Consider the following 25460-nt stretch of genomic DNA (forward strand, 5'->3'; position numbering starts at 1 on the left):
TCCACCACCACTCTGCCATCCATCACCACCCTACCATCCATCACCACCCTACCATCCATCACCACCTTGCCATCCACCACCACCCTGCCATCCATCACCACCCTGCCAATCACCACCATCCTGCCATCCTCCACCACCCTGCCATGCACCACCACCCAGCCATCCATCACCATCCTGCCATCCACCACCACCCTCCCATCCATACACCCACCACCACCACCCTCTCATCCATACACCCACCACCACCACCCTCCCGTCCATACACTCATCTCCCAGACATTACACTTCTCCCTCCCCTCTCCCACTTCTTTCCCATCAAGCATGAGTCCTTCCCCCCCCCTCTACCTTCCTCACATCTCTCTCTTCCTACATGTTCTTATCTGTTTCCTCAACACATCTCACCACTACCACATCTCCCTTTTCCGTTCCACCCCCTCTTTCCATCTCTCCCACATCTCCCATCCTTTATCCATCTCTCTTTCCATATTCTCCTCCCACCCTCTCCAGCATCTTCAGTCTTCCTCTCTCACTCCTTTCTTTTCCTTCATTTTTCGATCCTCTCCTCTCCTTCTCTCATCATTCTTCTCAGAACATCAAGGAACTTTAGTAAAACTGGTCCCAACATCACGTCACATCATCCTTCTCTTATCAGTCTCCTCAGAACATCGTCAAGAAGCTGGACCCAACATCAGGTCTCAGCATCACACAGGAATGGCGTAGCTGTACACGTTCATTGATGTGTTGTGGCCAAATGATGTCAGCAGCAGGAAAACATCCTAGAAACTGAGTGAAAGTTTTGGTCTGGCGAGAGGCAAGTGGATGTGTTTTTCGTCTTCTTGCCTCCTGGCTGCTGGTGAAAACTCTACCTCTGTTTCTTGGCTATTTTACTCCTGTTCACCTGATCCACCATGAGGCCTGGTCACAGACCGGGCAGCGGGGGCGTTGACCCCCTGATCCCTCTCCAGGTATACTCCAGGTATACCCTGTTTTTGCTAACGTTTATGGGGAATATTTTGAAATTCTTCACCTTAATGCTAATAAAGCTCAGTCTTCTCTCTGTGTTTATGTCGTCGCTCTCTTGTTATACGACTAATATTTTCCAGCTCTCTCTTGATGCTCTCAACACTCTTGTTCCATCTGTCGTGTTCAGCTCTCTCTTGATGCTCTCAACACTCTTGTTCCATCTGTCGTGTTCAGCTCTCTCTTGATGCTCTCAACACTCTTGTCCCATCTGTCGTGTTCACTGCTGAATGGGAAGCTAACTCACTGCTCGTTTTCTTTGATCAGCGAGTTCTCAGCTCTGTAACTGGTTTGTCTTCAGTTGTTATCGTCTACCATAAAACTGCGCTCGTTGGTATGTTTATCCACCACTTTTATTACCATGTTCCTTCTACCATGAAAAAGTTTCTTGTTTTTCTCTTCCTCTGCGTCCACCTCATCTTTCATCTTCACTTTCTCGACTTTAAAATTTCCATTCTTTGCAACTTTTTCTCGTCTAAGAAATCTTCCCAATTTCTAAAACAGTTTCCTTCAATGGTATTTTTTTCTTAGCTAACCCCAGTACCCTGGACAAGCTGCTGTACACTGTCTTGCCTGTAGCTTCAACCTGAATGAATTTTATTAAGTCCTTATCTTCTAAAAATTACACTTACATTTCGCCAAAATAATACACTTTGTAGTATTCTCCTTCACGCTTCTTCTCTTGTCTCTGGTTTCTGTTACTTCTTCCCTCTTCAGTACGTTGTGACGCTCACTGTTACTTCTTCCCTCTTCAGTACGTTGTGACGCTCACTGTTACTTCTTCCCTCTTCAGTACGTTGTGACGCTCACTGTTACTTCTTCCCTCTTCAGTACGTTGTGACGCTCACTGTTACTTCTTCCCTCTTCAGTACGTTGTGACGCTCACTGTTACTTCTTCCCTCTTCAGTACGTTGTGACGCTCACTGTTACTTCTTCCCTCTTCAGTACGTTGTGACGCTCACTGTTACTTCTTCCCTCTTCAGTACGTTGTGACGCTCACTGTTACTTCTTCCCTCTTCAGTACGTTGTGACGCTCACTGTTACTTCTTCCCTCTTCAGTACGTTGTGACGCTCACTGTTACTTCTTCCCTCTTCAGTACGTTGTGACGCTCACTGTTCTCTCTGATAAAGAATTCAAAATAAGTCCTCACCTTACCGACACAAATGATATTCTTTTCTGTCATGTTAGAGATGACAGCCATCATACAACTACTAAAACTCTCTGCACTTCTTATAGTCTTCACAGGCGCCATCTTTTCTAGTCATTCTTTAACATTCCTAACATAAATCTTGGTTATAATTTGACTTAATAAACTGTCAAATACTCTAATCTTCAAAACATTCTTCATATGATATTTACCTCCTCAACTTTTCTCTGGATCTGTTTATTGTATTTCCTTTCCATTCCTGTTTTCCTTTTTCTCTATTGTTTGCGCTTAGTCCAGCACTGCCCATCACCTCCAGCACTGCCCATCACCTCCAGCACTGCCCATCACCTCCAGCACTGCCCATCACCCCCACCTGGACGACACCTGCTACACTTGATTTCTACTGCTTGAGATGTAATTTTTCCTCATTACTCCACAACTACTGCCTAGTGTGAGCCAGTAGGCCTACTGTAGGTCTCCTCGGCTTATCTTCAATGTGTACAAATGTTACTAAATTAATTACTAATTATAATACTCTTGCTGCGTTCTCTAATAATATTATTTTTTGTTAAACTATTGTTTATGTTACTACTGTAAATACAGCACTTGTGACGTGGTTGTATCAGTGGCACTAGCACTTGTGACATGGTTGTATCAGTGGCACAACCACCTGTGACATGGTTGTATCAGTGGCACCAGCACTTGTGACATGGTTGTATCAGTGGCACCAGCACTTGTGACATGGTTGTATCAGTGGCACCAGCACTTGTGACATGGTTGTATCAGAGGCACCAGCACTTGTGACATGGTTGTATCAGTGGCACCAGCACTTGTGACATGGTTGTATCAGTGGCACCAGCACTTGTGACGTGGTTGTATCAGTGGCACCAGCACTTGTGACGTGGTTGTATCAGTGGCACCAGCACTTGTGACGTGGTTGTATCAGTGGCACCAGCACTTGTGACATGGTTGTATCAGTGGCACCAGCACTTGTGACGTGGTTGTATCAGTGGCACCAGCACTTGTGACGTGGTTGTATCAGTGGCACCAGCACTTGTGACATGGTTGTATCAGTGGCACTAGCACTTGTGACATGGTTGTATCAGTGGCACCACCACCTGTGACATGGTTGTATCAGTGGCACCAGCACTTGTGACGTGGTTGTATCAGTGGCACCAGCACTTGTGACATGGTTGTATCAGTGGCACCAGCACTTGTGACGTGGTTGTATCAGTGGCACCAGCACTTGTGACGTGGTTGTATCAGTGGCACCAGCACTTGTGACATGGTTGTATCAGTGGCACCAGCACTTGTGACATGGTTGTATCAGTGGCACCAGCACTTGTGACATGGTTGTATCAGTGGCACCAGCACTTGTGACATGGTTGTATCAGTGGCACCAGCACTTGTGACATGGTTGTATCAGTGGCACCAGCACTTGTGACATGGTTGTATCAGTGGCACCAGCACTTGTGACGTGGTTGTATCAGTGGCACCAGCACTTGTGACGTGGTTGTATCAGTGGCACCAGCACTTGTGACGTGGTTGTATCAGTGGCACCAGCACTTGTGACATGGTTGTATCAGTGGCACCAGCACTTGTGACGTGGTTGTATCAGTGGCACTAGCACTTGTGACGTGGTTGTATCAGTGGCACCAGCACTTGTGACGTGGTTGTATCAGTGGCACTAGCACTTGTGACGTGGTTGTATCAGTGGCACCAGCACTTGTGACATGGTTGTATCATTGGCACCAGCACTTGTGACGTGGTTGTATCAGTGGCACTAGCACTTGTGACATGGTTGTATCAGTGGCACCAGCACTTGTGACGTGGTTGTATCAGTGGCACTAGCACTTGTGACGTGGTTGTATCAGTGGCACCAGCACTTGTGACGTGGTTGTATCAGTGGCACTAGCACTTGTGACGTGGTTGTATCAGTGGCACCAGCACTTGTGACATGGTTGTATCAGTGGCACAGTGGCAGCACTTGTGACATGGTTGTATCAGTGGCACCAGCACTTGTGACATCAGTGGCACTAGCACTTGTGACGTGGTTGTATCAGTGGCACCAGCACTTGTGACATGGTTGTATCAGTGGCACCAGCACTTGTGACATGGTTGTATCAGTGGCACCAGCACTTGTGACGTGGTTGTATCAGTGGCACCAGCACTTGTGACATGGTTGTATCAGTGGCACCAGCACTTGTGACATGGTTGTATCAGTGGCACCAGCACTTGTGACATGGTTGTATCAGTGGCACCAGCACTTGTGACGTGGTTGTATCAGTGGCACCAGCACTTGTGACGTGGTTGTATCAGTGGCACCAGCACTTGTGACGTGGTTGTACCAGTGGCACCAGCACTTGTGACGTGGTTGTATCAGTGGCACCAGCACTTGTGACGTGGTTGTATCAGTGGCACCAGCACTTGTGACGTGGTTGTATCAGTGGCACTAGCACTTGTGACATGGTTGTATCAGTGGCACCACCACATGTGACATGCTTGTATCAGTGGCACCAGCACTTGTGACATGGTTGTATCAGTGGCACCACCACATGTGACATGCTTGTATCAGTGGCACCAGCACTTGTGACATGGTTGTATCAGTGGCACCAGCACTTGTGACGTGGTTGTACCAGTGGCACTAGCACTTGTGACGTGATTGTATCAGTGGCACCAGCACTTGTGACATGGTTGTATCAGTGGCACCAGCACTTGTGACATGGTTGTATCAGTGGCACCACCACATGTGACATGCTTGTATCAGTGGCACCAGCACTTGTGACGTGATTGTATCAGTGGCACCAGCACTTGTGACATGGTTGTATCAGTGGCACCAGCACTTGTGACATGGTTGTATCAGTGGCACCAGCACTTGTGACATGCTTGTATCAGTGGCACCACCACATGTGACATGCTTGTATCAGTGGCACCAGCACTTGTGACATGGTTGTATCAGTGGCACCAATCGTGACCCCACTGTCTCATCCCACGACCCAGGAGCTTCATCTAACATCTCAAAGTGATTCGTAATGTGCGACAATCACTGAATAAACAGAATAATCAACTGGGATTCATGCAGTGAGTGGCTGTGGCAGCACCACTCAGGTACTGCAGGTAGCAGGTTCAACGCAGCACCACTCAGGTACTGCAGGTAGCAGGTTCAACGCAGCACCACTCAGGTACTGCAGGTAGCAGGCTCAACGCAGCACCACTCAGGTACTGCAGGTAGCAGGCTCAACGCAGTGCCACTCAGGTACTGCAGGTAGCAGGCTCAACGCAGCACCACTCAGGTACTGCAGGTAGCAGGCTCAACACAGCATCACTCAGGTACTGCAGGTAGCAGGCTCAACGCAGTACCACTCAGGTACTGCAGGTAGCAGGCTCAACGCAGCACCACTCAGGTACTGCAGGTAGCAGGCTCAACACAGCATCACTCAGGTACTGCAGGTAGCAGGCTCAACGCAGCACCACTCAGGTACTGCAGGTAGCAGGTTCAACGCAGCACCACTCAGGTACTGCAGGTAGCAGGCTCAACGCAGCACCACTCAGGTACTGCAGGTATCAGGCTCAACGCAGCACCACTCAGGTACTGCAGGTATCAGGCTCAACGCAGCACCACTCAGGTACTGCAGGTAGCAGGCTCAACACAGCACCACTCAGGTACTGCAGGTAGCAGGCTCAACGCAGCACCACTCAGGTACTGCAGGTAGCAGGCTCAACGCAGCACCACTCAGGTACTGCAGGTAGCAGGTTCAACGCAGCACCACTCAGGTACTACAGGTATCAGGCTCAACGCAGCACCACTCAGGTACTGCAGGTAGCAGGTTCAACGCAGCACCACTCAGGTACTGCAGGTAGCAGGTTCAACGCAGCACCACTCAGGTACTGCAGGTAGCAGGTTCAACGCAGCACCACTCAGGTACTGCAGGTAGCAGGCTCAACGCAGCACCACTCAGGTACTGCAGGTAGCAGGTTCAACGCAGCACCACTCAGGTACTGCAGGTAGCAGGCTCAACGCAGCACCACTCAGGTACTGCAGGTAGCAGGTTCAACGCAGCACCACTCAGGTACTGCAGGTAGCAGGTTCAACGCAGCACCACTCAGGTACTGTAGGTAGCAGGTTCAACGCAGTACCACTCAGGTACTGCAGGTAGCAGGCTCAACGCAGCACCACTCAGGTACTGCAGGTAGCAGGCTCAACACATCACCACTCAGGTACTGCAGGTATCAGGCTCAACGCAGCACCACTCAGGTACTGCAGGTAGCAGGTTCAACGCAGCACCACTCAGGTACTGCAGGTAGCAGGCTCAACGCAGCACCACTCAGGTACTGCAGGTAGCAGGTTCAACGCAGCACCACTCAGGTACTGCAGGTAGCAGGCTCAACGCAGCACCACTCAGCCAATACGATACATCATTCAGCTGTATTCCTCATCTCAATAATATAACCTGAACTAGAGGAAGCAATGTTGTAGTTAATGTTTCTCGTCACACAACGTCAATAAGAAATATTATGTCATTTGTTGTCTACCTTTCTTTATCTCTCCATTCTACAATCTCTCCATATTTCTTCCCTTCCTCCTACTGCATTTTCTATCCAACTTCTCTTCCCCTCATTCGAACTTCTCATCCAGTCTTCCATCTTATCATACTTCACCCTCCCTCAACCATCCACATCAACTACCTTCCACCCCTCTCGCATCTAGCCCCATTTCTCCCTTTCTCTCATCCCCAGGTACGAGCTGGGGTTCTGGGTCAGCGATCCCAGCCAAGGTCAGTCGGGGGTCATCGCTAATGTCACAGTCAAGGTCAAGATGTTAACAGAACGTGAGGTGACACAGGGAACGTCTCTGACCCTTGTAGTTAACCCTTACTGGGCGGTCACAGAACAGGACGAGGCTGGACGGGTAAGTTGAAAGATTATCTTAGTGATTTATTCCCTGTTTGATGACCCATAACTGGTTGATTAAAAGACGATTTTATTTGCTATTGTAAAGCTTTTTTAATGAATTGATGACTTAGTGGACTGATAAAGTGGGTGACTTGGCAGTTGACAATGTTATCATAGAATTGATTGGTTGGTTGCGTGAGATTTAATTAACTGATTAATTAGACAATGAATTGAGGCATAATTAACTGTATGATTTATTAGTGGATTGCTCTATTTTATGTGTTGGTCGACTGACTGAAAAGAAGATGACAAGACTGGGTGGTCAGTCACTTAAAACTGGCTCAAGAATTAGTCACTTTGGTACATATTATATCCTGTAATTTATTACTCCAGAGATAACGTAAATCGTCAGTAAATGATGATGAGTTGGTTAATGTTTTGCATGTTGACTCTGCCATCATAATACATACACCAGGTGTCAGTGGTATCATTTTACTGGGATACTCACTTGAGAAGTGACCTCCAGACGCCTGTGACCACGAATATTATGTATTTGGGTCACATTATTCATTTCTTCAGTCTGGCGTGAAGTGACGCTTCCCCTGCCCTCCCCCCTACCCAAAACAACTAAAAAATTAATTCTTAGTCTTAATTCAAATTTTTTTCCCATTATATTTTTCAAACGTGATATTTTCTATAACATCTCTGATTTAAGTAATGATTATTTTGTAAACACTTTCTTATCTTAGATATTATTAAGTAATGTTTATTTTCTTGGTGAGGTAATGATTCACGAAATATTTGTGTTTAGTAACTGATGATATAAGGACGTCAGAGTCTCTGTCTGAGTCGCCAGGTATTTAAGCTGAGACAGTCAAGCTCTCTTATTATTTAAGCTGAGACAGTCAAGCTCTCTTATTATTTAAGCTGAGACAGTCAAGCTCTCTTATTATTTAAGCTGAGACAGTCAAGCTCTCTTATTATTTAAGCTGAGACAGTCAAGCTCTCTTATTATTTAAGCTGAGACAGTCAAGCTCTCTTATTATTTAAGGAACTACCTGACCAGCCGGGCTGTGGTTCGTATGTCAGTTTGCGTGCGGCTAGCAGTAACAGCTTGACTGACAAGACCCTGATCCACCACAAGGCCTGGTCTCAGACCGGGCCGCAGGGGCGTTGACCCCTGAAACCCTCTCCAGGTATACTCCAGGTATACCATATTTTAATTAAGATAAAAAGAGCTCCTGGTAGTTGTGTTACCAGTTTTCTCTTATGGTTACCAATGTTATCCCGGCTGGCAGGAAGGTTCCTCTCTCGTGCGCCGGCTGGCGGAGGCGTCTTGTTCATGGATTGAAGGAAGCAACACGGGCGTGTGGGCGTGGGTCAGCGATGAGATGACTGGTGTGCAGCAGGCTGACATGATGCAGCATCACCTGGAGAGTCAAGAAGAAGAGCAGCAGCCCACTGCCACAACAACCACAACCACAACCACAACAACCACTACTACCAGCAGCACAGCCAGCACTCAAGTGTGGCTAGTGGCTCCTGGAGTACATAACCTCAGTCACATCCTCTTGTACCGCAGGCAGCAGGTGGGTCCCTGGTACTGCAGGCAGCAGGTGGATCCCTGGTACTGCAGGCAGCAGGTGGGTTCCTGGTACTGCAGGCAGCAGGTGGGTCCCTGGTACTGCAGGCAGCAGGTGGGTTCCTGGTACTGCAGGCAGCAGGTGGGTCCCTGGTACTGCAGGCAGCAGGTGGGTCCCTGGTACTGCAGGCAGCAGGTGGGTCCCTAATACTGCAGGCAGCAGGTGGGTCCCTGGTACTGCAGGCAGCAGATGGCTTCCTGGTACTGCAGGCAGCAGGTGGTCCCTGGTACTGCAGGCAGCAGGTGGGTCCCTGGTACTGCAGGTAGCAGGTGCGCCCCTTGTACCATAAGCAGCAGGTGGGTCCCTAGAATCGCAGACAGCAAGAAGGTCCCTGGTACTGCAAGCACCAGGTCGGTACTTTACACAGGTAACTTTACACATATGCTGCTATGTATGATAATTCTATGTAACTCTATTTGTGTATTCCTGAATAAACTTATATACTTACTTAGTCCCTTGTACCGTTGGCAGCAGGTGCGTCCCTGTATCACAGCACCAGGTGACTCCCTTGTACCAGACGCAGCAGGTGGGTCCTTTGTACCGCAGGCAGCAGGTAGGTCCCTTATACGGCAGGCAACAGGTGGGTCCCTTGGACTGCAGGATGCAGGTGGGTTCCTTGCACCAGAAGCAGCAAGTGAGTACCTTCTACCGCAGGCAGCAGGTGGGTTCCTCGTACTGCAGGCAACAGGTGGGTTCCTTGTGCCGCAGGCAGCAGGTGGGTCCCTTGTACTACAGGCATCAGGTTGGTACCTTGTACTGCAGGCAACAAGTAAGTCCTTGGTACCGCAGGCAACAGGTGTGTTCCTTGCACCACAGGCAGCAACTGGGTCCTGTGTACTGCAGGCAGAAGGTGGGTCCTTTCTACAGCAGGAAGCTGGTGGGTCCCTTGTGCTGCAGGGAGCAGGTGCGTCCCTAGTACTGCAGGCAGTAGGTGAGTCCCTTGTGCCGCAGGCAACAGGTGTGTCCTAGTACTTCATGCAGGAGGCTGATCCCTTGAACAGCAGGTAGGTCCCTGGTACTGCAAAGAGCAGGTGGGTTTCTTATACTGCAGGTGGGTTTCTTATACTGCAGGCAGCAGAAAGGTCCCTTGTAATGTAGGCAGCAGGAGGGTCCCTTGTAATGTAGGAAGCAGGAGGGTCCCTTGTAATGTAAGCAGCAGGAGGGTCCCTTGTAATGTAGGAAGCAGGAGGGTCCCTTGTAATGTAGGCAGCAGGAGGGTCCCTTGTAATGTAGGAAGCAGGAGGGTCCCTTGTAATGTAGGAAGCAGGAGGGTCCCTTGTAATGTAGGCAGCAGGAAGGTCCCTTGTAATATAGGCAGCAGGAGGGTCCCTTGTAATGTAGGAAGCAGGAGGGTCCCTTGTATTGTACGCAGCAGGAGGGTTCCTTGTAATGTAGGAAGCAGGAGGGTTCCTTGTAATGTAGGAAGCAGGAGGGTCCCTTGTAATGTAGGCAGCAGGAAGGTCCCTTGTAATATAGGCAGCAGGAGGGTCCCTTGTAATGAAGGAAGCAGGAGGGTCCCTTGTATTGTACGCTGCAGAAGGGTCCTTTGTAATGTAGGAAGCAGGAGGGTTCCTTGTAATGTAGGAAGCAGGAGGGTCCCTTGTAATGTAGGCAGCAAAAGGGTCCCTTGTAATGTAGGCAGCAGGAGGGTCCCTTGTACATGACCCTAGTAGTTCTTTTAACAGAAGTTAAATTATTGGATGTCAGTGTGGCGCCTGAGTGAGCACTCTCGAGCACCAGTGAGGAAGCAGCTTGACTCAGTGTGGCGCCTGAGTGAGCACTCTCGACCACCAGTCAGGAAGCAGCTTGACTCAGTGTGGCGCCTGAGTGAGCACTCTCGACCACCAGTGAGGAAGCAGCTTGACTCAGTGTGGCGCCTGAGTGAGCACTCTCGAGCACCAGTGAGGAAGCAGCTTGATTCAGTGTGGCGCCTGAGTGAGCACTCTCGAGCACCAGTGAGGAAGCAGCTTGACTCAGTGTGGTGCCTGAGTGAGCACTCTCGACCACCAGTGAGGAAGCAACTTGACTCAGTGTGGCGCCTGAGTGAGCACTCTCGAGCACCAGTGAGGAAGCAGCTTGACTCAGTGTGGTGCCTGAGTGAGCACTCTCGACCACCAGTGAGTAAGCAGCTTGACTCAGTGTGGTACCTGAGTGAGCACTCTCGACCACCAGTCAGGAAGCAGCTTGACTCAGTGTGGCGCCTGAGTGAGCACTCTCGACCACCAGTCAGGAAGCAGCTTGACTCAGAGTGGTGCCTGAGTGAGCACTCTCGACCACCAGTCAGGAAGCAGCTTGACTCAGTGTGGCGCCTGAGTGAGCACTCTCGACCACCAGTCAGGAAGCAGCTTGACTCAGTGTGGCGCCTGAGTGAGCACTCTCGACCACCAGTCAGGAAGCAGCTTGACTCAGTGTGGCGCCTGAATGAGCACTCTCGACCACCAGTCAGGAAGCAGCTTGACTCAGTGTGGTGCCTGAGTGAGCACTCTCGACCACCAGTCAGGAAGCAGCTTGACTCAGTGTGGCGCCTGAGTGAGCACTCTCGACCACCAGTCAGGAAGCAGCTTGACTCAGTGTGGCGCCTGAGTGAGCACTCTCGACCACCAGTCAGGAAGCAGCTTGACTCAGTGTGGCGCCTGAGTGAGCACTCTCGACCACCAGTCAGGAAGCAGCTTGACTCAGTGTGGTACCTGAGTGAGCACTCTCGACCACCAGTCAGGAAGCAGCTTGACTCAGTGTGGCGCCTGAGTGAGCACTCTCGACCACCAGTCAGGAAGCAGCTTGACTCAGAGTGGTGCCTGAGTGAGCACTCTCGACCACCAGTCAGGAAGCAGCTTGACTCAGTGTGGTGCCTGAGTGAGCACTCTCGACCACCAGTCAGGAAGCAGCTTGACTCAGTGTGGCGCCTGAGTGAGCACTCTCGACCACCAGTCAGGAAGCAGCTTGACTCAGTGTGGCGCCTGAATGAGCACTCTCGACCACCAGTCAGGAAGCAGCTTGACTCAGTGTGGTGCCTGAGTGAGCACTCTCGACCACCAGTCAGGAAGCAGCTTGACTCAGTGTGGCGCCTGAGTGAGCACTCTCGACCACCAGTCAGGAAGCAGCTTGACTCACTTCAGAGTCATAATAAACTATTATTTGCCGTTATCTTTGACTAGTAATGTGTCTTTAGCAATGCTGATTATTTCTTCAGATTGTTTTCACTTGTGTAATAGTGTCTGTTGTGAGGAAAGAATTAGATTTCTTCATTTTCCTCAAATGTCATCAATTTTATTCATGTGCCTTTTTTTTTTTGCTTTGCTTAAGCTTACACAAGCTTTAGGGGTTGACATAGATGACGTGGGCACAGTAGACGACCAAGAACATACCAACGCCAGCAAAACACCGCGTAGACTCAGGGGTGACACTCGGAAGTGCACTGGTGGGTGGTGGACGCAGGTGAAGGTCGGGGATGGTTACAGTGTTGTGGACGCTGGTGTGTCAGCCATGGTGGGTCCCAGAGTACAAGTGAGTCGTGGTTGTGGATGTCTTCCCCCAACACCTGTCCAGGATGACACATGCAACACTGACACCTGTCTCAACGGTGGCCGATGTTTGCCCACGCCCTCAGGCACCAGGTAAGTTGAGACTCTGACTCTTCCTGTGACTCTTGGCAGGAGAGACATTCTGGATGTTTAAGTGAAACAGCAATACCATCACAATCATAAAGATCTTCCCTTATGTTTGGTCGCACATGACCATTCACTATCAATGACCGGGCAAAACTCAAAAACAAAGGAAAAAAACATATAACCTGTCTCTCTCTCTCTCTCTCTCTCTCTCTCTCTCTCTCTCTCTCTCTCTCTCTCTCTCTCTCTCTCTCTCTCTCTCTCTCTCTCTCTCTCTCTCTCTCTCTCTCTCTCACTCTCACGCAAAGGCGCTCTGTGTACCACTAACAATAATCTTCAACACATGTATCGAAACAGGGCTACTACCTGAGGTATGGAAGACAGCGAATGGAGTTCCCAATTTTTAAAAAAGAGACAGACACGCACCATTAAACTACAGACCAGTGTCACTGACATGTATAGTATGCAAATTCCTGGAGAAAATTAACAGGAGAAGAATGGTGGAGCACCTAGAAAGGAACGAGCTTATAAATGACAACACTGATGCAGAGACGGGAAATCCTGTGTCACAAACCTACTAGAGTTCAATAACAAGGTGACAGCAGTAAGACAACAGAGAGAGGGGTGGGTAGATTGCATCTTCTTGGACTGTAAAAAGGCCTTTGACGCAGTTCCACACAAGATTAATACAAAAGCTGGAGGACCAGGCAGGTATGACAGGGAAGGCACTGCAGTGGATCAGAGAATACCTGACGGGAAGACATCAGGGAGTCATGGTACGTGACGAGGTATCAGAGTGAGCACCTGTGACGAGACCTCTACAACACAATTATCCTCAAAGATTTGTTAAGTTTACCATGAATTAAGGAAAGATCCTGGACTTCACCTTACGAAACAGACAAAGCAAATGCGATAGTAATTATGGACAAGGTAGATTATAGTGGAAAAATGAACATGTTATTAGAAGACGAGGGAACTTACGTGTCCCTTAAAATATTCTCCCTGCTGGACTTACAAGTGATAACCTGAGGAGAACTATTCCGATTAGCGTTTGAGTTTCATCATTCGTGCATCTTACTCAGGCAAAGGCTCAGATAGTTGTTGATGTGTGGGGTGAGCACTCATCAGTCTCATACGAACACCACAGCTGCTTCTGTGCGATTTTTTGAGATTATCTCTTCTTGATTTGCTTCTAAGTTTGAAACAGGCGCTCCACTTAGAAGACTCGGGAAATGATCTATCTTTCGTGTGATAAATGGGGAATGTTTTTTTCTGAATAGTTTGAAATCTCGAACACTGATGTGTTTGGTTTCCGTAAAGGAAAACTTAAAATCGTAAAGAACTATGCAAGTCCAAGTTTGCAAATTTTATTAAATAGTTCGCTATGTTCTCCGTGCAAGAACTGGAGAAAGTATTTTTTGATCGGACTGTGTAGTTGTCAGTTTGTCAATTTTATTAAAGAAATCGTGACATTGATTTCCATATGATAACTTTTGAATTTTATGCTGGAAATGATGTTAGTGGAGTCATACTCTTATCAGACAGCTGCAGAAACAGAGAAGTTACGCACACTAACTCAGTATATCAGGGAAGCATGCCACTTTGTGCTCTTATGTTCCTTATTACCTTTACCATCCAAAACATACCAAGCAAAATGTTTTCACATCAGTGAAATGGTTTATATATATATATATATATATATATATATATATATATATATATATATATATATATATATATATATATATATATATATATATTTATATATAGTGCAAAAATTATAGGGGGATAAGTCTGTTGAGTATACCTGGCAAAGTGTATGGTAGAGTTATTATTGAAAGAATTAAGAGTAAGACGGAGAATAGGGTAGCAGATGAACAAGGAGGCTTTAGGAAAGGTAGGGGGTGTGTGGACCAGGTGTTTACAGTGAAACATATAAGTGAAAAGTATTTAGATAAGGCTAAAGAGGTTTTTGTGGCATTTATGGATTTGGAAAAGGCGTATGACAGGGTGGATAGGGGGGCAATGTGGCAGATGTTGCAGGTGTATGGTATAGGAGGTAGGTTACTGAAAGCAGTGAAGAGTTTTTACGAGGATAGTGAGGCTCAAGTTAGAGTATGTAGGAAAGAGGGAGATTATTTCCCAGTAAAAGTAGGCCTTAGACAAGGATGTGTGATGTCACCGTGGCTGTTTAATATATTTTTATATGGGGTTGTAAGAGAAGTAAATGCGAGGGTCTTGGCAAGAGGCGTGGAGTTAAAAGATAAAGAATCACACATAAAGTGGGAGTTCTCACAGCTGCTCTTTGCTGATGACACTGTGCTCGTGGGAGATTCTGAAGAGAAGTTGCAGAGGTTGGTGGATGAATTTGATAGGGTATGTAAAAAAAGAAAATTGAAAGTGAATACAGGAAGGAGTAAGGTTATGAGGATAACAAAAAGATTAGGTGATGAAAGATTGGATATCAGATTGGAGGGAGAGAGTATGGAGGAGGTGAATGTATTTAGATAATTGGGAGTGGACGTGTCAGCGGATGGGTCTGTGAAAGATGAGGTGAATCATAGAATTGATGAGGGGAATAGGGTGAGTGGTGCACTTAGGAGTCTGTGGAGACAAAGAACTTTGACCTTGGAGGCAAAGAGGGGAATGTATGGGAGTATAGTTTTACCAATGCTCTTATATGGGTGTGAAGCATGGGTGATGAATGTTGCAGCGAGGAGAAGGCTGGAGGCAGTGGAGATGTCATGTCTGAGGGCAATGTGTGGTGTGAATATAATGCAGAGAATTCGTAGTTTGGAAGTTAGGAGGAGGTGCAGGATTGCCAAAACTGTTGTCCAGAAGGCTGAGGAAGGGTTGTTGAGGTGGTTCGGACATGTAGAGTGAATGGAGCGAAACAGAATGACTTCATGAGTGTATCAGTCTGCAGTGGAAGGATGGCGGGGTAGGGGTCGGCCTAGGAAAGGTTGGAGGGAGGGGGTAAAGGAGGTTTTGTGTGCGAGGGGTTGGACTTCCAGCGGGCATGCGTAAGCGTGTTTGATAGGAGTGAATGGAGACAAATGGTTTTTAATACTTGACGTGCTGTTGGAGTGTGAGCAAAGTAACATTTATGAAGGGATTCAGGGGAAACCGGCAGGCCGGACTTGAGTCCTGGAGATGGGAAGTACAGTGCCTGCACTCTGAAGGAGGGGTGTTAATGTTGCAGTTTAAAAACTGTAGTGTAAAGCACCATTCTGGCAAGACAGTGATGGAGTGAATGATGGTGAAAGTTTTTCTTTTTCGGGCCACCCTGCCTTGGTGGGAATCGGCCAGTGTGTTAATAAAAAATAAAATTATATATATATATATATATATATATATATATATATATATATATATATATATATATATATATATATATATATATATATATATATATATATATATATATATATATATATATATATATATATATATATATATACATACATGTGTATATATATATATATATATATATATATATATATATATATATATATATATATATATATATATATATATATATATATATATATTCTTAGGTATTAGATACCAAACATCAACATACCTGTACCATTTAGCTCTATTGGGAAGGCTTTCGTTAAGCAGTCTTGTTTTAAAATACCAAACGTCTGAGTATAAAACTTGCAATTAAACACAAACTTTTGCATCAACAATATAGAGTTTAATAAACTCAGTGACGATACAGATACTTGTTCTAAACTTAAAAAGAATCCTTTTGATTCAGTTAATAGTAACTTTAATAAGACAATAAATTAAAATATTCATGATCACCAATCCATCTTTACCACATATATGTGTGGACTAATAGTAACACACAAACCAGGTAATCCAGCCACATCCATTATTAGCTCCATAGGTTCAGTTTTCTATAAATTATCCAAATGTCTAGTAGATATGTTGAGCCTTATTGTTGGCAAAATTTCTTAATTATAATGTTAACAATAATTTTGATTTAGTTGATAAATTAAGCACCATGATTCATTTATATAATTATAATAAGGTTAATTTTGATGTTACTTCTTTGTTTACAAAAGTTTCTGTTGATGATTTATTAAGTTTCCTTTCTGAAGAATGTGTTAATTATGATTTATCATTGCCAGTTCCTTCAGTCACTGAGCTTCTCAAATTTTGTACTGTTGATGCAAAGTTTGTATTTAATGGTGAGTTTTGCAGCCAGAAGTTGGTATGGCAATGGGTTATCCTCTCACCTGTGTCTTTAACAATAAATTTGTTCATAGAATATTTTGAAACAAGATTGCTTCACAAAATCCCTCCCAACTGAGTTAAGTGATAGAGATATTGATAATGTTTTGTGTCTAATGCATAAGAATATAGATATAAATAATTTCCTTGAAGAATTAAGTAGTCTAACTCATTCTATAAATTTTACTGTTGAGTTTGAACAAAATAAGTCGTTGCTTTTATTTTTAGATATGTTATTAATTAATTTTAACCATGATTTTTAAATTCAAAATATACATAAAAGCAACAAATAACTGTTGTTATGTGCACAGTTATTCTTCACATCATGATTCAGTTAAACTTTCTGTGTTCTCATCAATGTTTTGTGAACTTTGAATATTTGCAGCCCAAAGTTCATGGATGAAGAAATCTTGAAGATATATGAAATAGCTAATGAACTAAAATACCCAAAATATTTAACTGATAAATCCTTTAAAACTGCTTGAAACACATTATGCAATTTAAAAAAGATTAACTAAGAATATATTGGTTCTCCCTTAACATAAAATCCTTCTCAATATACCTTCTCTACTTAAGAATTTTAAAATCGAAGTTGTATTTAAAAATCTTCTGACTAAAATTTTTTCCAAAAATACTGATGATTGAGTCTACAACATTCCTTAAAAAGTTTTAGTTTATTATTATCAAACTGTGAAAAGTCTTGAACTAAGATTAAAACAACATAAATATATAATTAAAATTGGATAAGAGTTGAAGAATTGAGACACTTATGCAACACATGGGAATCTTTATTGAAGAAACGTTTCGCCACACAGTGGCTTCATCAGTCCAATACAAAGTAGAAATGGGTAAGGAGAGTAGAAGTATGAGGTAATCAGTCCCTCAACCTGGATACGATGTGTTCAGTCCATCACTCTTGTAGTAAGTGCAGCATAGGGCCAGAGAGGTGGCTTATATACTGCGGTGAGATGAGTTGAAGCAGCAGGAGGCGGGATCTTAGTGGGACCTGCCACTAAAGTAAGTAGGTCATCGTCCAAAGGTTTGGGCAAGCGTTGAAGTCTTTGTACCAAGATTCCATGATGTTGCAGTGTCTGACAGATGTGATGAATGGTTTAGGGTTATGCAAGTCATAATTAATTAATATGGTTAGAATTTAAGCTGTGTTTGACAAGTCCTCGACCATCCACCAGCATCATACTGGCTCGGTGGTAATGTTCTGTGTCAGCTGATATCTCAACCATATAAGTCTTCTCTTGTTCTCTTATTTTTACAGGTCCTTGATGATGTGAGAAATCATGAAAACGTTGTTTTGTATATATATATAAGGCGAAAATTTGTGTATGCAATAATTTCACCAAAATCATTCTGAACCTAACGAAAAATATATATTTCACTGTGTTTGTTTAGTATTAAATTATTGTAAACAAATCTAAAATATATTTATTTGGGTTAGGCTAAAATAAATTGCTCTTGTTATAATAAGGTTAGGTAAGTTTTCTAAGATTCTTTTGGTGCAAAATTATAAATTTTTACATTAACATTAATGAAAAAAATATATCTTTAAACGTATAAGAGAAAATTTCAGAAAGGAATTAATTTTAAATGAATTCTTGCTAATTGACCAGTTTTACATATTCGGCACGACATATATATATATATATATATATATATATATATATATATATATATATATATATATATATATATATATATATATATATATATATATATATATATATATATATATATATATATATATATATATATATATATATATATATATATATATATATATATATATATATATATACATACATGTATTTCGCACACGTATCTCGCGAACTTTCATTGGACTCGGTCTGTGACCTTTGTTCTATTGGTAAAAAGTTCACCATAACAAAAAAAATCAAACATTTTATCGGGTAAATAATCTATTGTGCATCAGATGCCACTTAATAACAGTGAACCACAACAGCCTGCTTGATTGCCTATCGCATTCTGTATACTGAATAGGGAGAGGTTTAATTTTTGTTTCATTTTTTTTTATTCAAAGTCCATTTGGTGGGTCAATAATTTTGTGTTTTAAGTTTTAACTTCGTAATACTGAAGTTGCTTATTTTATTCTGATCTGATATCCCTATTTAAATTACGGGTATTTTATGCAAATTTATTAATAAAGCGAGTGTGCCAGACATGTTGGAGTACAGGTATAATCTTTATCTATTGAGATTCTTTAATTCCCCTTACAGGTGTGTCTGTCCCCACGACACCTGGGGCTCCAGGTGCAAGGTACTAAGTAGGTACTTCGAGGGTGCGGCTTATCCGAGCGAGGGAGACAATGTAGAGAGTGGCAGCTGGTCATGGGTGCCATCTATTCCCTCCTGCTCTGAGGTTCACCTCAGCCTTGAAGTTCTCACCACCTCCCCAGATGGAACACTTCTCTACTCCGGTCCACAGCAGAGGCAGAGGATTTCCAGACCATCAGTAGTGGTGAAAAATACACAGAGAGAAAAGAATAATGTGGAGACCACAAGGAGAGACATGAATGGTGTAAAAGAGACTCCAAGGAGAGACAGGAATGGTGTAGAGACAAGAAGAGACAGGAATGGCTTAAAGAAAACATTAGATAAAAGTGCGAATAACAAAACCCCGAATAAAATTAATGATATTTTAGAAGGGGCTTTACGATCTATTAACACACTGGAAGAAGTTTTGGGAAAAGCTGACAACATTTTAGAAAACGCTTTAAGAGCAGATAGTGAGGATGAGAAGGTGCCAACAAATACCACTGACGTGTCGGAAGTGTCTCCGAGAACGCCCATCGAGACCACAGAAGAATTACTAAGAGGGAGGAGCGACCTGGTGCTGCTGGAACTACGAGGAGGTCATCCAACCTTGCTACTGGACCTCGGGGGAGGCGCCGTCACACTTACTCTCAACGCCTCGTACACCCTCGCAGACAACACCTGGCACAGGATAGATCTTATATGGAAAGACGAGGTAAGTCCCACATGTTCCTACATATTGAAAATGATTTACAGACTTCTCCAACGAGGGGATCACAAATGGTTATCGTTTCTGACTACTGGCAAAGGACTATAGGGAATTCTGTGGTAGGTTTTGTGATTAAAAAGATGGGACTAGTTTGGTTTATTAGACATTACTTACAGATATATACTTTATATAGTGTTACTCTATGGTACGAGGGATGTAGTGTTGATGACGTCATCAAGATGGCCACCAGTGAATCCCATAAAATATTCAGCATTGTTTTTATTTATTGATCAGTTTCAATGCTCCTAAACATTTATTGATCAGTTTCAATGCTCCTAAACATTTATTGATCAGTTTCAATGCTCCTAAACATTTATTGATCAGTTTCAATGCTCCTAAACATTTATTGATCAGTTTCAGTGCTCCTAAACATTTATTGATCAGTTTCAATGCTCCTAAACATTTATTGATCAGTTTCAATGCTCCTAAACATTTATTGATCAGTTTCAATGCTCCTAAACATTTTCAGTAAAATCATTGGTTTCTCAAGTATTTCCATTTTTCATTTTAAACTTCATTTGTGTTTGTTATTGGATGTTCCAGTAGAAATAAAACCATCAAAATAAAGCTTGATCTGTTGGTACTGTAAATTGTGATAATTTATTTAATACTAAGACTAATGTTAATATAACAATAATATAACGTCCTTTAAAAGGTTACTAATAATTATTAACATTATCTTCACTTTAATAATCTTTACCCTCATAGTTTGTTTACTGTAGTTAACTGACTCTTTAGAGTCATAATGATGCATGTATGATGCTTCTTACACTGACTCTTTAGAGTCATAATGATGCATGTATGATGCTTCTTACACTGACTCTTTAGAGTCATAATGATGCATGTATGATGCTTATTACACTGACTCTTTAGAGCCATAATGATGCATGTATGATGCTTCTTACACTGACTCTTTAGAGTCATAATGATGCATGTATGATGCTTCTTACACCGACTCTTTAGAGTCATAATGATGCATGTATGATGCTTCTTACACTGACTCTTTAGAGTCATAATGATGCATGTATGATGCTTCTTACACCGACTCTTTAGAGTCATAATGATGCATGTATGATGCTTATTACACCGACTCTTTAGAGTCATAATGATGCATGTATGATGCTTCTTACACTGACTCTTTAGAGTCATAATGATGCATGTATGATGCTTCTTACACTGACTCTTTAGAGTCATAATGATGCATGTATGATGCTTCTTACACTGACTCTTTAGAGCCATAATGATGCATGTATGATGCTTCTTACACTGACTCTTTAGAGTCATAATGATGCATGTGTGATACTTCTTACACTGACTCTTTAGAGTCATAATGATGCATATATGATGCTTCTTACACTGACTCTTTAGAGTCACAATGATGCATGTATGATGCTTCTTACACTGACTCTTTAGAGTCATAATGATGCATGTATGATGCTTCTTACACTGACTCTTTAGAGTCATAATGATGCATGTATGATACTTCTTACACTGACTCTTTAGAGTCATAATGATGCATATATGATGCTTCTTACACTGACTCTTTAGAGCCATAATGATGCATGTATGATGCTTCTTACACTGACTCTTTAGAGTCATAATGATGCATGTATGATGCTTCTTACACTGACTCTTCAGGTACATGGTCAACTACTGTTGCTCTACAAACTACCAGCTGCAGCTACCAACGGTACTCCAGCTTTACTCTGGTGTAATGTAAGAATACTGAGGATCACACTGTGGGAAGCGGGGGAATAATTACTGACGTAGTTCTATAATAGCACGTGCTGTGTAGCCCTTGTGGTTTAGCGCTTCTTTTTGATTATAATAATAATAATATAATAGCTCGCCACTGCATGAAGATAAGATTTATTTTAATTTTTAACTCGGGGGAAAGTTAGCCGTCCAGGATAACCCAAGAAAGTCAGGGCGTCAACTAGGTCTGTCGGTTTTATTTCCGTTGTTTGTTTTTTTATCTTGTGCCTCGGGATGCGACCCACACTAAACAACTAACACTCAGGTATCTACTTATTGCTAGGTGAACATAGGCAGCTGATGTAGGGAAACATGTGCAACGTGCCGGGGATAGCACCACGGGCACTCAGTGTGTGAGGCAAGTGCTTTGTTTACCGAGCCACGGGACACCTCGGTGTTGTGTTACCTCTAGTAACATCTAGAGCTCAAAGAGCACAGAATACAATATTACTTTTCCTGGAAATAAATGGTATAAAATACCGACACAATGGAAATATAAACAGATAGGAAATATAAATATAAACAGAAGGAAAGCGAGTATTTATAGTCAGGTTCAGAATGCTGAGGTCAGGTGGAGAATGCTGCATCTGATGATGTACCGAGTGGGGTTATAGAGTCTAAAATCTTGGGTAGCTTGGAAAGGAGATTGGATAAGTTTGTGAGCAGACCTTCTACAGTGTTCTTATGTGGGATAGCGATGAAGAAGTTTCTTGGCAAGTGGTTCAGCTATGTTATAGAAGCCACTATTCTGGTTGAAGTTGTCGGATATAGAAATAAGTGATGATTCCAGGATTCTTCGGTATTGAGTGTTGTCTTCTGTGGCGATAAGTCTTGAGTTTCTGTAGTTTATCAAGTGGTTGTGTGAATTACGGTGTCGTACGCAGGCATTCCTTGTGTCGTCAGACCTGCTTGCGTATTGGTGTTCTGAAATACGTGTTTGGAGGTCCCGTGATGTTTCGCCCACGTATAACTTGTTGCAGTCATTACAAGGGATTATGTATACCCCTGCAGAGGGTGGAAGCTTGTCCTGTCTACCACTGGTAATGTCCTTGATGGTCGTGGTTGTGGAGGTAGATACTTGAAATGAGGTATTGGAAAAGATGTTGGAAACGTGTTTGGCAATGGAGTTGGTGGGGAGGACTATGTATCTCTTCTCGGCAGTGTCTTCTCTGGGTGTGTTGAAGATGTTTAATGCCCGTCGTCTGCAGTCTCTGATGAAGTGACGAGGATAGTGGAGTTTAGAAAATACTTGTTCAATCATCGTGCATTCTTCTTCAAGAAACTCATTGCTGCAGATTCTGAGTGCACGCAGGAAGAAGCCTATAATTACACCACGTTTGGTTTTGGTGTCGTGGTGAGAGTAAAAGTGGAGAAGATCGTTTTGGTTGGTGGGTTTTCGATAGACTTTAAAACGAAGTTCGTGGTCAGCTTTGCAAAGCAGAACATCAAGGAAAGGAAGAGTGTTGTCGACTTCTTCTTCAAGTGTGAACTGGATTGAAGGCTCGACCTGGTTGAGGTTGTCTTGGAGAGCTTTAACATTGAAGCGTTTAGGAGTTATGAGGAGAATGTCGTCAACATAACGGAGCCAGGAGACAGACGAAGGAATAATGGTGGAGAAACGTTCGGCTTCTAGATGTTCCATGTATAGGTTCGCCAGGACCGCACTGAGTGGCGAACCCATGGGTAGTCCAAAAGTCTGCTGAAAGAGGTGATTTTCGAAAGAGAAACACGTAAAGCCAACACATAGTTCAACAAGGTCGATGAAATCGCTGGCTGGAATGGGAAGGTCAAGTGAATCGTCAATTTTCCTGCGCAAGAGATCGATGGCTTGTGTAGTAGGTACTTTGGTGAATAGGGAAGTCACGTCAAGGCTGGAAAGTTTCTTGTTCCTGAGAACTGGACCTTCTTCTAAAAGCTTACTCACTTCGCAACAGACACAATTTTCTTCGTGATTGCATCGAAGAAATGGTCTTACCAAGATCTACTCCTCCTCAAATTGCCAACATCAAACCACCTTTCTCCGCTACAGCTCGGACCTACCTTGAAGAGTGTGCAGACGACTTAAACAATGCTACAAAGGAAGCTTTTCTCCAAGCCAGAGCACTAGGCACAACACTCCGGGGCAACATGAACAGACGCACCGCCGAAATCATTCGCAGCAGAGTTACCACAGCGAATGTTCAACAGAAGATCAGACTTACTAGGAACTACAAACACTCTGCGATAATAGTAATTGGAAAAGTTTAGGAAGACCTGAAATTATTCAAAATCTTTCATCTCGTCCACTGTCAACCACAGAAACTGAAGCCCTCAGCTTAGGCCTCAAATTCGCAACAGGAATTACGAAACCAAAACAAGACCTCAATTTCATCGCCAAAAACTACAGACACAATGACTCCGACTTCCAAAAAGGCTATCTTCAAGGCATCATCTCAGCAGCCGTCTCAACACGCAGCTCCCCAGTCATACCTCGACGTTACATCAATGCACTCAAAGGTTTAGCAGAAGACACGACCATCAGGGTCACCACCGCCGACAATGGAGGTGGTGTTGTTATCATGAACACTGACGATTACAGGAACAAAATGCTCAATCTACTTAATAACCCAGATACCTACAAACCTCTCACAACTAACCAAGTGGACAACCTTACTAAAACTTTTCTTCAAAGGACTCGCCGCATTCTGAGGGGCTCAGAACAAGGGAAGAAACTTCTGCACACCATGCCCAGCAACCCCAGACCTGCCAGAATGTACGGCCTGCCAAAACCTCACAAGCCAGGTATCCCACTGAGGCCCATATCCTCGGGAATAGGCAGTGCTCCCCACCAGCTCTCAGGAATTCTCGCAAAACACCTCTCTAAACTCTTGGGCACTATCAGTCCAGCACATCTCAAACACTCGGGTGATCTTCTCAATCGCATTCGCAACATCAACATCAGGAACAAGAAACTTTCCAGCCTTGACGTGACTTCCCTATTCACCAAAGTACCTACTACACAAGCCATCGATCTCTTGCGCAGGAAAATTGACGATTCACTTGACCTTCCCATTCCAGCCAGCGATTTCATCGACCTTGTTGATCTATGTGTTGGCTTTACGTGTTTCTCTTTCGAAAATCACCTCTTTCAGCAGACTTTTGGACTACCCATGGGTTCGCCACTCAGTGCGGTCCTGGCGAACCTATACATGGAACATCTAGAAGCAGAACGTTTCTCCACCATTATTCCTTCGTCTGTCTCCTGGCTCCGTTATGTTGACGACATTCTCCTCATAACTCCTAAACGCTTCAATGTTAAAGCTCTCCAAGACAACCTCAACCAGGTCGAGCCTTCAATCCAGTTCACACTTGAAGAAGAAGTCGACAACACTCTTCCTTTCCTTGATGTTCTGCTTTGCAAAGCTGACCACGAACTTCGTTTTAAAGTCTATCGAAAACCCACAAACCAAAACGATCTTCTCCACTTTTACTCTCACCACGACACAAAAACCAAACGTGGTGTAATTATAGGCTTCTTCCTGTGTGCACTCAGAATCTGCAGCAATGAGTTTCTTGAAGAAGAATGCACGATGATTGAACAAGTATTTTCTAAACTCCACTATCCTCGTCACTTCATCAGAGACTGCAGACGACGGGCATTAAACATCTTCAACAAACCCAGAGAAGACACTGCCGAGAAGAGATACATAGTCCTCCCCACCAACTCCATTGCCAAACACGTTTCCAACATCTTTTCCAATACCTCATTTCAAGTATCTACCTCCACAACCACGACCATCAAGGACATTACCAGTGATAGACAGGACAAGCTTCCACCCTCTGCAGGGGTATACATAATCCCTTGTAATGACTGCAACAAGTTATACGTGGGCGAAACATCAAGGGACCTCCAAACACGTATTTCAGAACACCAATACGCAAGCAGGTCTGACGACACAAGGAATGCCTGCGTACAACACCGTAATTCACACAACCACTTGATAAACTACAGAAACTCAAGACTTATCGCCACAGAAGACAACACTCAATACCGAAGAATCCTGGAATCATCACTTATTTCTATATCCGACAACTTCAACCAGAATAGTGGCTTCTATAAC

At 43.9% G+C, this 25460-nt stretch overlaps 1 protein-coding gene across 1 annotated transcript in view; it reads left to right on the top strand.

The window, feature by feature from the left end:
• LOC128700571 (putative neural-cadherin 2) overlaps positions 1-25460 on the top strand; it is a 271817-nt gene that overhangs the window by 198600 nt on the left and 47757 nt on the right. Inside the window, exons 13-16 of the mRNA XM_070098997.1 lie at positions 6906-7077; positions 8360-8650; positions 12008-12318; positions 18801-19551. Of these exons, the coding sequence (XP_069955098.1) occupies positions 6906-7077; positions 8360-8650; positions 12008-12318; positions 18801-19551 (1525 nt within the window). The remainder of the gene's footprint in view (positions 1-6905; positions 7078-8359; positions 8651-12007; positions 12319-18800; positions 19552-25460) is intronic.

The sequence above is a fragment of the Cherax quadricarinatus genome, chromosome 65 (genome assembly GCF_038502225.1).
Source record: "Cherax quadricarinatus isolate ZL_2023a chromosome 65, ASM3850222v1, whole genome shotgun sequence".
Classification (NCBI taxonomy): Eukaryota; Metazoa; Arthropoda; class Malacostraca; order Decapoda; family Parastacidae; genus Cherax; species Cherax quadricarinatus.